At 41.0% G+C, this 12,295-nt stretch overlaps 1 protein-coding gene across 1 annotated transcript in view; it reads left to right on the top strand.

Annotated features, from left to right (window-relative positions):
- SEC14L1 (SEC14 like lipid binding 1) overlaps nucleotides 1-10,646 on the top strand; it is a 468,991-nt gene extending 458,345 nt beyond the window's left edge. Inside the window, exons 17-18 of the mRNA XM_086930671.1 lie at nucleotides 3,280-3,381; nucleotides 4,352-10,646. Coding sequence (XP_086786797.1) covers nucleotides 3,280-3,381; nucleotides 4,352-4,589 — 340 coding nt within the window. The 3' untranslated portion in view covers nucleotides 4,590-10,646. The remainder of the gene's footprint in view (nucleotides 1-3,279; nucleotides 3,382-4,351) is intronic.
- Nucleotides 10,647-12,295: the final 1,649 nt, after the last annotated feature.

Genomic DNA, 12,295 nt, shown 5'->3' with positions numbered 1-12,295 from the left:
TAAAATCATTCCAACTCCATGTACAAAACAAGGCTGTCCTCATCCGGACGGACATGACAGCCATGTATTACATACAAAAACAAGGAGGCACACATTCTCTGCAGCTGTCCCACCTCGCACAGAACATTTGGATGTGGGCCATTCCGCAAAACATACACCTACTTGCAGAACATCTTCCAGGAGTTCACAATCAGATTGCGGATCTGTTAAGTAGACAGACACAACAAATTCATGAATGGGAACTACATCCACAAGTTCTTCTACCATTTTTCCAAATGTGGGGCCAACCAGACAGAGATCTGTTTACCACACAGGAAAACGCAGAATGCCCAACCTTCGCCGCCAGATTTCTACACCCCCTGTCCAAGGGCAATGCGATATGGATGAACTTGTCAGGCAGATTTGCGTACGCTTTTCTGCCACTCCCACTGATTCCACTAGTGGTATGCAAACTCCGACAACAGTCTCTAAAGTTGATCCTAGTAGCTCCCACATGGGCACGTCAACCGTGGTTCACCACACTGTTGGAACTCTCACTAGTCCCACACCAAAAGCTACGCCTCTCCCCAACACTACTAACGCAGAACCATGGAGAAATAAGGCACCCCGATCAGCTGAATCTAGCAATCTGGCTCCTGAAGTCCTAGAATTCGGTCACCTTAACCTTCCGCCGGACTGTATGAACATCATTGAAGAAGCCAGGCGACCTACTACCAGAGCTTGCCATGCCGCAAAATGGAAGAGATTTGCCATTGACTGCACTAACAATCATATCAATCCACTGGATCCGTCCATCCAGAACATCATTTGCTATTTACTACATTTGCAAAGATGTAATTTGGCATACTCATCCATACGTCTAAATCTAGCAGCACTTGCCGCTTACTTACAAAACAGACAACAATTGGCGCTTTTTAGAGTCCCAGCAATTAAAGCCTTTATGGAAGGCCTTAAAAGAATCATTCCTCCTAGATTACCACCCTCTCCGTTGTGGAATCTCAACATTGTAATTACTAGGCTCATGGGACCCCCACTTGAACCTTTACATAAATGTGAACTTCAGTTCCTCATATGGAAAGTAGCTTTCCTTATCACAATCACCTCTCTTAGAAGAGTAAGTGAGATCCAGGCTTTAACCATACAAGAACCCTTCTTACAAATGGATTGTAACAAGGTAGTTCTCAGAACAAATCCAAAATTCCTTCCTAAAGTCATCTCTGCTTTTCATCTTAACCAATCGGTAGAATTACCAGTGGTTTTTCAAAACCCAGACTCCGTAGCAGAGAGAGCTCTTAACACGCTAGACGTCAAAAGAGCTCTACTTTATTACATTGACAGAACTGAAACCTTTCGAAAAGCAAAACAATTATTTGTAGCTTTCTCTCCACCGCATAAATGTAATCCCATCTCTAAAGCTGGGATTGCAAGGTGGATTGTTAAATGTATACAAATATGCTGCTAAAAAGTCAAACGCACATTAACAGTTCCCCTTAGGGCGCGTTCAATACGCAAACTAGGGGCTTCTATGGCATTCTTAGGGAACATTCCCCTAGAAGACATCTGTAAGGCGGCAACATGGTCTACAACACGCACCTTCCCTAAACACTAGCCAAGCAACAAGCTTCTGTGGGCCAAGCTGTTCTTAAAACACCTTTTCAAACTACTGTAACCGATACAGGTGACCACCGCTAGGGGAGATACTGCTGTACAGCCTATGCAAAGTGTACTATCTGCAGCTCATATGCCTCGAACGGAAAATGCTATTTAAAAGTATGCATCTGTTCTTGGAATGTAGAGCTGCAGAGTACTACACGCAACCTGCCTCCCCAGGACCTGTATCTGTTCCAGTAATATCTTACTTAGATATACACACATGGACATCGGTTTCTTTTCTACTAACTTCATCATTTCCAATCATGACGAAAAACAATGTAAGGATGGAGTCCATGCCCATGCTCACTATCGTCCAATGGAGGAATCACCTATCTTGTGACTACAAAGACTTCTTCCAAAGCAACAACAAGGTGAACCATCCAAGTCCAACACCAGATGGCGATCTAATGCAAAGTGTACTACTCTGCAGCTCTACATGCGAAGAACAGATGCATACTAGTAAGTAGCAGTTTCCTTACTTGCCATTGGTAAAGCTCTTTCTGGTAGATACTCTAACTGCAGATTAATCTCTTCCCCATTCTGTGATGGGGATTTTCATGTAAATGGTCCCAAGTTTGATTTAGCACACTGTCAGTATTCATTTGTAATTGGCTCTGCATCTGAGGTCACGAAAAACAGTGGTGGCAAACTGACATCAGCAAGCATGGTTGACTGCAATATGTGGAACAGTGTTTATCCAGCATTTGGGTATCTGTCATAGATTTACATGTTCAAATCATCCCGCCTCGGGAATCCCATCTCGATGACTGGTAATGATTCACGCATGTGAATCTATGAAAGATACCAAAGCTGGATAACCGTAGTTACAAGTAAGTAACTTATTTTCTTATCCAGTATTGGGGTATCTTTCATAGATTTACATGTTTGAATCCTTCCCAGTCCCTGACGACGGGGAATGATTTAAGCATGCAAATCTATGAAAGATTCCAATACTGGATAACCTCTCAGGCGCATTATACTTTATGAACCTGCCTGTGTGGCCTTGCCTTAAATAGAGCAAGGTGATGTTGCTGTCCTTGTATACGGTACCTCAGTGTTCTAACTCCCTATTTTAGAGATGGCTTTGCTTGCCAAGGTACATTGCTTCTGTAGCATTTTCCTCTTCTATATTAGAAGTAGAAGAGATTGCAGTTAATGAATGCTGCCCACCTGGACGTTTGAATGGTGGCCGTTATATGGTGATGCTTAAATGGCAGGAGAACTTGATCTTTGCATTTCGAAAAATGTAATTTCGTTAACCCTACGTGCTTTTGAAAGCAAAATATTTACCCCACTTCGTGGTGAGGGATCATGATAGTGGACTTCCATAGTGCCTTTTTAAAATAGTTCGTTAAGAACTAATTACATTCATATGAATATTTGTCCTCCTGTGAATTTGTGTCCATGGGTTCAAATAGCCTTACTTATAAATCTTGCTCAAAGTCTGAAGAGAAGCTGTTCTTCTGGTTGATTGAAATTTGTCCACAAGTAGGTGAGAACGATAAACTTACCTTCCCGAGATTTATGCATGGAATAAGACCTCTGCACAAGGAACAAGTGTTGCAATAAAGGGTCTGTATTATATAAATGTTTCCCTTAATTTGTTTTCTCCTTCTCTTCATGTAGGGGGTCTATGACCAGCTTGGAGTCCAGCCACAGTGGATTCTCACAGCTTAGCGCCGCCACCACCTCCTCCAGCCAGTCTCACTCCAGTTCCATGATATCCAGGTAGTGCCTGCCAAGCCTCCGTTAAACAAAAACCATAGAAACATTGGACGTGATGGCGAGTCTGTTCTTTCTTCGTCTGCGGACTACAGGGCAGCCCAGCTTCCATTCCCACTGGTGCAAGAGGGCCTGTCGTTCCCGTAGACAGAAGCTTACAACTTTTTTCCTTTCATTTTCTCCATGTCTAACCTGAGCACTTATTATTAACGCATTATCCTTAACCAACAAACTTTGTACCCCTCTCACGAGCATTATAAGAAAACCTTTCAGAATTATACAAAAAGCTTTTTACAAGATATATATGTAATGATATATTTGTATATACATACACACATATATGTATCTATATATATGCACCTATAGTGTATAATATATATATATATGTGTGTGTGTGTGTATATATATATATATATATATATATATCTATCATAAACTATTTTACTAATATCTGAAAGTACTGGTTACAGATGCTGTAGAAAAAAAAATGTTATGAACTAATATATTCTTGCATGCCTCCTGGAGTGTTACTTTTTACGTTTAAGTGTGGATAATATACTCGCACTGCCAGATCATTGCCTCTTGTTTTCTTAGTTTAGTCTCTTCTACTCTTCCTTTGAAAACACCACATGTTTTTGGGGTGGGGATGAAGAGGGGCAGTTGGGGAGAGGAGGCGATCTTCTTTTAGCAAATTAATATCATTTCACTGTCTTCTTTTGTCCACGTCACGTGTTTTTTTTTATCGGTCTTCTGTATTAATTTTTCCATCTTCCGTAACCTGTCTTACATCCCCCTTCCCCATTTTTTGTCTGTATACTCTAGGCTTAAGTGTCTAGTACGTCCCCGTGTGGTGAGTTCACATGTTTATTTAAACCCATCCTCTTGGCATGCATATGTAAACGGCATGTTTAGACCTCCTCCGGCCCTGACCAATGTATAAATATATTTTCTTTTTGTGTGTCTTTTCTTCTTACAGAGAGCCCCTTCACTTATCTGAGCACGGGCTCTCACTCGTCACGCCCAGTCCTGACCTCAAGGCCTGTCCGGATGGGGTCCTCCGGTTTTCTCAAGCCCCTTCCTTCTGGGGCCATCACTTTTCCACTCTGTACACCCTCCGCCCGCCACAGTTCCTTCGGTGGCCACCGTCTTGGCGCCTGTCTTCTGTCCGGGAGGGAGTGGCGACTACGGAGATCGATGCTAGCACCACCACGTGACTCGGGCCTGCTTCCACTTCCTTTTCCCTGCCAGAGTGCCCCACGCGCGAGCTGGATCCGCAGCGGGGCCCGAGTTCGGCAGGCGCGAGGGAGCAGGAAGCTTGCAGCAGACTACTACCCCTTTCTTTGCTCTCCAGAGGGCTGCCTCCAGGGCCAACAGTGACTCGAAAAACCTAAATAACTTGTCTCTCGAAACTTGAAACAATTGTAGGCTTTAAGATTTTTAGCTAAGTGCTGATAAAAGCCTCTCCCTCTGAAATATGCAGGAATTAACATTTGTAAGCCAGACCACTTCCAGCAGCCACAGACTAAACCTGGCATTCCAGCATATGTTCAAAACTTTATCCACAGCCCAGAGACCCTCACGCTCTTCGAACCCAACCCACGAGAACATTTCTGTTATATTTTCTAAAGCTGTTCAGACTCTTCCTAGCAAACTTAACACACTCGATGAACATTGTTGCCAGCACGCTCTCCCATCCTCAGCTCACCCCTGTTAGGGTTGGCCTGTACTACTGACTAGTTCCCAGTGGAATAATTTGAGAGCTGCTATGTGTGTGTTTCCTACTTTTCTTTCTAATTAGTCATCTTGCAAAGCACTTAAGTGTTCATCTAGCTTGGCCTCGGATTTGGGGTATCCTAATTGTATTGATATTTCTCTTAACTGGCGTGAAACATGGGGTTTCACAATGAAGTAACTCCGCAATATGTTCCATCGGACACAGTAAGCATCACAAATAGTGAATGGAATCATATGTTGACAGCAGAGGCAGTCCTGTCTCTTATTTTGCATGATATTTAACTGTAGGCTTTCCACGTGCTGGGTTTCTCTCCTTCAAAACAATGGCTTCCTTAATGCTAAAGACAAATGTCAGTTTGCACCTATACGTCCTATGGCTACCATTCTCGAGTACAGAACTTAAGTGTGTAGGTTTGGTGACAAGATGTGGCTATTTTCAGTGTTATGAAAGCATTCAACACCGTGGTCACTGGCCTTAGTGATGATATGTTGTAATGGAACCTTGTTAGTTACTCCACACGCTAATTCTGTTTCCCTCTGTCCACAATTGCTGTGCCTAGGATGTTGTTAATGGGAGTAACTAAACTGGGAATTTTCATGAAAAGTTTCCAGAATGTTTTACTAAAACCTGGCAGCAATGACATTTGTGTTTGTATTTAATCAGCAGGATATTAGTCATAAAATAAGTTTGTATCACAGATTTGTTTGTTTCCAGCGATATCCATGCACTCAATCTAATTATATTTCTTGTGGCTCAAAAAGAAACATTTCCTTCTTCTGCCACAGTCTCTCTTGCTGTGTCATCAGCTGTCCGTGGCATTAGCTAGTTGGTTTGATTTGTGTTTTAAAGACGAAATTCATTCATTCTTGTCATCATTTTTTTCAGCTTTTAGTTCTGAGAAGCATACCTTAGCCATCACCCTTTCGAGTGATATCAAGTTAAGACTCAAAGGGTTAGACGCATGATCATAGGAAACAACTTTTCTGAAATGTGCTTTTGTAAAAAATATGTCATTTGGTAGTTTATAATTTATTTTTTTGTGGGTTGCATGACTGAATGGTGTTAAATAGGTCAATGGGGGTACATGCTTAGCCAGGTATTGAGGTTTTAGACCTATCAAGAGAATTGGTATATTGGAAACTTTAAGCAGGATTAGAAGAGAGTATATACAGAGACTTTGACCTAGGAGTGCACAACTTTCTATTTGAAAGGCCTTTTCCTTGGCAGCTTCTCTCATGGAACTCTTAATGTTTTTTGAAGGCTCGTTGTTAGTTTAGTTTTTACTGTGTCCAAAAAGACTGCTTTTCTTCCCCGCGATAAGCTTGTGTTAATTTGTTAACTCCATGTGCTCTCTATCACGATCACCAAAGTACAGTGCCCCTTGCAACTAAAAAATTAAATTCATCCAGTCAATTTCCAACCGCACTACCAAACGCCGCACTTTTCTGCTGCGGATTGAAGGGACTCCGATCTACGTCTTCTTTTAGATAATGGTTGTGTGGAAGTCAAATCTGACGAATAACATCATAGTGGCAGTTGGAAAGAGGTGTATGCAGGGCATCATGAGAAGAAATACAGTTGGCTTCACTAGTGGGATCAGTTGTCCATTTCTATTATTTTGAAGCAGTTATTGGGACCTTCAGCTATTCTGGCAGAGAATCATTTGCTTCTGTCCATGCTTTATTTAGACCAACAGATAAGCTTGCACCTTGTACAGCATGAAGGATGGATGGTGACCAAATTTGTGGTTACACAACCTCAGCTTTGTGCTTAATTTTAAAGTACTGCCCCTCTTTGCAAAACAAATTAACATGACATCTTCTGTGCCTGGGTTTGATTATTACACTATAGTAAGCCATTGCAAAGCTAGACAAAATAAATGTTAAAATTTGTTTGGCACAAGGTAAAAGTTGTCACTTCAAAGCATGCGCAACAATTGTCTACCTTGTCTTTGCCCATAGCTTAGGCTTCCAGTCGTGATTTTCAAGTAGCCATAATTCCCACAATTGAAAACCCAGAAGATTATCTTGCTTGTGTCGAGGAAAGTGAATTTAATACAATCGTGGTGAACAATCCTTGCTGACTTAGTTTGAAATGTTATTGTTGAGTACCCTGAAGCTTGTTACAAGTGATGTTCAACCTTAGTCACACCACATTAGCGATGGCTACTGGCTGCGTACATCTCTCCTCAGGATAGTTCCTCTGATGTGCTGCTGCCTTTTTTGTCCTGGATTGTACTTTTACCTCTCTTGGATACGTATTCCTTCTGTATGCGTAGGTCAATGGGGTGGGGTGTTGCGTGCATACATTTTTAGTCTGTCTGTCCATCCTGTTCTTCTCTTCTGGTGGTGCGTGTGATTGAGTGTATATTCTTCACCTCCTATATGTGATTGTTATCTCTTTTCTTTTATATGTGGCCACCCTACTTCGTGTGCCGATTCTTTTAAAAAAAAAATAATAATCTTGGAGATCTGTTTCACCTGTTCATGATTCACCTATGTATGGTTGTGTGTGTCTCTGAGGCACATACTTATCCATACAGGACAGCTTTGAGTCATTGGAAACCCTGTGGCTAATTGCTGAACTGCTACATTAGATCAAAATAGCCAAATCCTCTCCAGATTTACTCTGCCCAAACTGGCAATATATTTTCAGTAGTTTTGGTACCATCCTGTATGTAAATAGGCATGCCAAAGTTATCTGAGATAACCAAGGATGTGTGCTTGTGTGTTTCACCATTTCTAAAAGTAAATAACTGGTCTAGCAGAAAGGGCACATTTATTGGCTGAAAAAGCAGGAACGTTGCCCTGTCCCTCATTCCTAGGTTTGATCTACCTTCAGCAAACCACTCTGGATGTAGGACTGAATAATAGACATTTTTCCTGGCACCCGCTGTGAGTGGTGTCCATGTTGTCTACTATACACGCTGTTCTCTGTGCCATTTAATAGCTTTTGAAGGGCTCTGCACACCATTATCTAGTCATTCACATTGATGGTCTTTCCTCGGGGTAACGCGTGAGATTACCTGTACTGTCAAACTACCATTTCAAGCTGGATTGTGGTGAGCTTCTTTGAGCCAAAGACATAGCTGCTCATCTATGAATAGGCCATCCGATTTTAATTGCCTAATATACCACCTTCTATCATCTCATCCATTTCTTCACTTTTTGCATATCTGGTGGGTGCTTCAGGTTCTTTTCTACAGGGCTTTATATACTATGTTGTGATAATGATAACTTTTAATGTATCACTAGGGTTTCAGAATTGAGAACACGTCTTAATGAAAGCTCAGACGATAAATATGAATACGCTGTGCATGAACTATTTCAGATACTGACATAATGCAAATCGTTCACCAAGCAGCTCAGATTTTTACCTGATTTTAGTCTTAAACTGCCAGGGCTTCTCTTAGCTGTTCTGGAAGCAACGAAGAGTGTGCACGTGCCGTGATTCCAGTTGGTTAAGATAAGTTGCATCTTAGGAAAAAGATGACTTTGTGAACGACTACCACATGTTACAAATAACCAAGAAAAATATATTTAGCTGCAAGTTTGAAAGATCCTCAGTTTTTTGTTCCACTCTGGGCTATGCAGGACAGTTGGTAATACATATAGTGCAGATCAGGACATTTTTGTGTGGGTAGAGTCTTTCCCTGAAAGGACTTTAGGTTGTTGTGTAACGTGGTGGTAAGGCCAGATCCGAATGAGTTCTTCCTTCCTAATGCGAGGACATCTATGCTGGAAAGGCGGAGTAGACTTCCTGTGACTTGGCGGTACATTTCATCCATGCAGAAACTTTACTCATCTTTAAAAGCATCCTGAAACCTGCCCAGGTGACAAGTCTGCTCCCAAATTCCTGTAGTGAGGATGCAGGGGTGACTGTTACTTCTGTCTTGAGTCCAACATCATAAGAAGAATGACCAAATTCACCATCATGGCGTTTATGAATCATGTCCTGCCCTATCCTCCGGGTGCACATCGACTAGGTGACTGGGTTATCGCATCTTTTCTGCTCCTCTGTAGGGCTGGCTCGTGCATTGCAGTTGATAGCAAGGCAACTGCTGGTTCTTGTTTTCTTGTTTTGCCGTGTGTGTGGTGGCTTAACATTAGATTTTAATAGCCCTTAAACAAGTCTGCTTTCGTCTCTGGGCAGCAGACCTTTTTTGAAGTGTGGGGGCATGCAGTGGTAAAATCAGAATGATATTAAGCGTTTGGTTTATGGAACTGCTACTGATTACCATAAAGTTAGCGTTGGTGGGTACTCCTTACTTTGCATGTTTAGTACTACTTCTGCCTTCTTCAGTAGGAAGTATGTTTAGCATGTGTAGTATTACCCTTTGTAGTGCCTCTCATAAATTGCTTGACTGGTTACTTAAATGTGGGCTTACCTTTAGGGAACAAGACCTGTCAAGTTGAGGTTTTTCTGTCTTGATTAGATGAGTTCTAAGGAGTGAATCGGGATGTAGACCCAATTCACAGCGGGACAATCGCGGAAATTAAGCAGTATGTTAGTTGCCATCATGGAAATGCCAGCCAAATTCATCCCTGCAAGGCTCTCTTTCCGACGACATGACCGAATTAATTTTCAATCGTCTAACCTTAAGGGCTTTTACCAAATCACACAGCTCTGTTTTTTATTATAAAATCGTTTTCAGCACTTTGATAGTTGTGTCGTGCATTTGAAATCATTTTCCATTTAATGAAGCAAAGTCCGAGGCAATGCATGCATCCTAGTTTTTGGTGTTAGGGGGAGGCACAGCTCCAATACGCTTACAGAAAGTGTTCGTTAAGAGGACGCCAAGACAGCCTTTCACCATACCATACTCCTGCTGTAAAGGAAGATTCTGACAGCAAGGCCTTTTCAGTTGCTATTTATTTATATTTTTCGTAATTCTTTAATGTTGCTAAATATTCTTATGGGCATTGCTTGCTCTTTCTGCTCAGAGTTTTCAAACTATGGCATGGTTTCAAAGATTGGACTGTCTAGATAAGAGTATTGTGAATCATTATTGACCGAGCTCTTATTTTTTTTATTAAGTTTTTAAAATTTCTTTTTTATTTGCCTCGTCCTGAGCAATAAGCAACTTCATAGAATTTTGAAGCACAGAAGAGCACAAATTAAATCGGTTTTATAGACTGACATTTGCACATTCTCAGCTAAAGTGTGATGCATACAGAAATGCCTCAGTGAGACAATTTTTGCACCCAATAAGAGTAACCTGTGCATATTTTGGAAAACGGGACACACTGTGGATGGCATCACCGCTGTACTTTCTCTCCCTTTTGGCTGTTATGAACATTCCTCTGTTTGGCAGGACTACTGTGACGCCTTTGGAGTACAGCCCCCTTCACTGATTTCTCTGCATTTCTTGCTTTTAATTCTTTGTAACTCTTTTCTTCTGTATTTCATCCATCACATATCAGACTATGTAAATGTTTTGTAAACCTATTACCTCATTCTTAGTAACAAAATGAAATATAAGTCTATAAAAGATTTTTCTATTAACAATAATAAACATTAAAACTATTTAAGAACATCGGAGGACTGTGTTTTTTAAAAGAAGTAATTTGTTGCCATATATAACCAGAATTTTCTTATGTTCAATTGCAGAAAATGTTTAGTAATGCTCTTCTAGTGAGTGTCAGAGCTAAGGAGTTTATAGTCCCTCTGTCCAAACCTGTTTATGCAAGGGCTGAAGTGGCTGGAGATTGTTCCAGAGAACTGTCCCATAATGAAGGACAGAGCTGATCTAAACTTCCTCAAAAGGCTTAGAGAGAGGTTTTGTTTTTAAATGTCAGACATATAATTTTAGTTTACTGCACCGTTTGTGTAATATATATATATATATATATATATACTCATATGACATTGGATTACCAGGGTTTTTTTTTTTTAGATTTGCATATTATTGATAATTCTTGTGTGAAGCAGGAAATCCTTGATTTTGTAATTAAAGAGAGGTGTACTTTAAAAGAACCTTACAAAGACTAATTTCTACATTCATTTGAGCTTACTTTCTCCCACGCACACTGGTAGTAATCTTACATACAAGCACCATCTTTGGTTTGAATATTTACTTCACACGTAGTACATGAAATAGACTAACTTCATCCTCTATTCATCACTTTACCTACGGTCTCTGGAATACAATGCTGTCATATTTTGATCTGTGAAATATCACCAACGTTTTCTAGCCTATGTATGTATAGGTATTTCTAGCTTTTAGACACAGCTAGAGACCAGCGGAGCACTAAACAAGGGCAGGGGCCAAGGTATGATTCAGGTTTGTTATAATGAAGCAGAATGTTCAAAGATGGCGAATCCTATTGTGAAGGGATGTTTTGCTTGCTCTCTTCAGCATTTCTGAGGGCCTGATTTAGATTTTATCCCACGGTTACTCCGTCACAACGGTGACGGATATCCCGTCCTCCAAAATATAATTCCTTTAGAATATTATGGGATTTATATTTTGACAGACAGGATATTTGTCACTATTGTGACAGAGTAACCCGTCCACTGGAATCTAAATCACGCCCTAAATATTTGGTGTTGGCGGTGATGTCGTTCCAGAATTTGAGAGCATAGATGATGTTGACCTGTTTACTGGTTTGCCTTTTGGAAGTTTTTTTATGCCATTCTGATGAAGTCCTGGCTTCTCCTATGGTGCCAAGCACCGGAGGTAGGTATGGAGTGGTTGCCCTGTGATGGTGTCTATGTGAGGCAGGTTATTGAGAAAACGATGTTAGAATTGAAAGGTAGCAAGTGTAGTATGTTTTTTTGTTAAATCTGTTTATTGACATTTCATAACAATACAGTAAAACAAATGGCAGTAGCATGCATGTCGTACTAACAGCAGTGATGACCACTTATTCTAGGTGAGTTCAAGATCTAATAAATATCCGGTGTGCAAGGAAACTGAGACCTGTGGACCTACATTAAAAGATTATGTACCATATCCACTGTGATGTAGGCGCCATAAGGTAGTACATAAGCATGGATGGGAATCCAAGAGCGGTATGTCACAGATCTGAACAGTGGGAGTGGGGTTCAACAAAACGAGGACAAAGTAAGCCGAAGTAAGGGAGAGTGAACTGTAGTTGAGACACTGCTGCTTGCTCTACGCTAAGTGTCTTCCCAATTGTGTGTCGTGTCCGGGATGGTTTCTCACTTGTATGTATTAGCTCA

The sequence above is a fragment of the Lissotriton vulgaris genome, chromosome 7 (genome assembly GCF_964263255.1).
Source record: "Lissotriton vulgaris chromosome 7, aLisVul1.2, whole genome shotgun sequence".
Taxonomy (NCBI): Eukaryota; Metazoa; Chordata; class Amphibia; order Caudata; family Salamandridae; genus Lissotriton; species Lissotriton vulgaris.
This window is presented reverse-complemented; position numbering and strand designations above follow the sequence as displayed.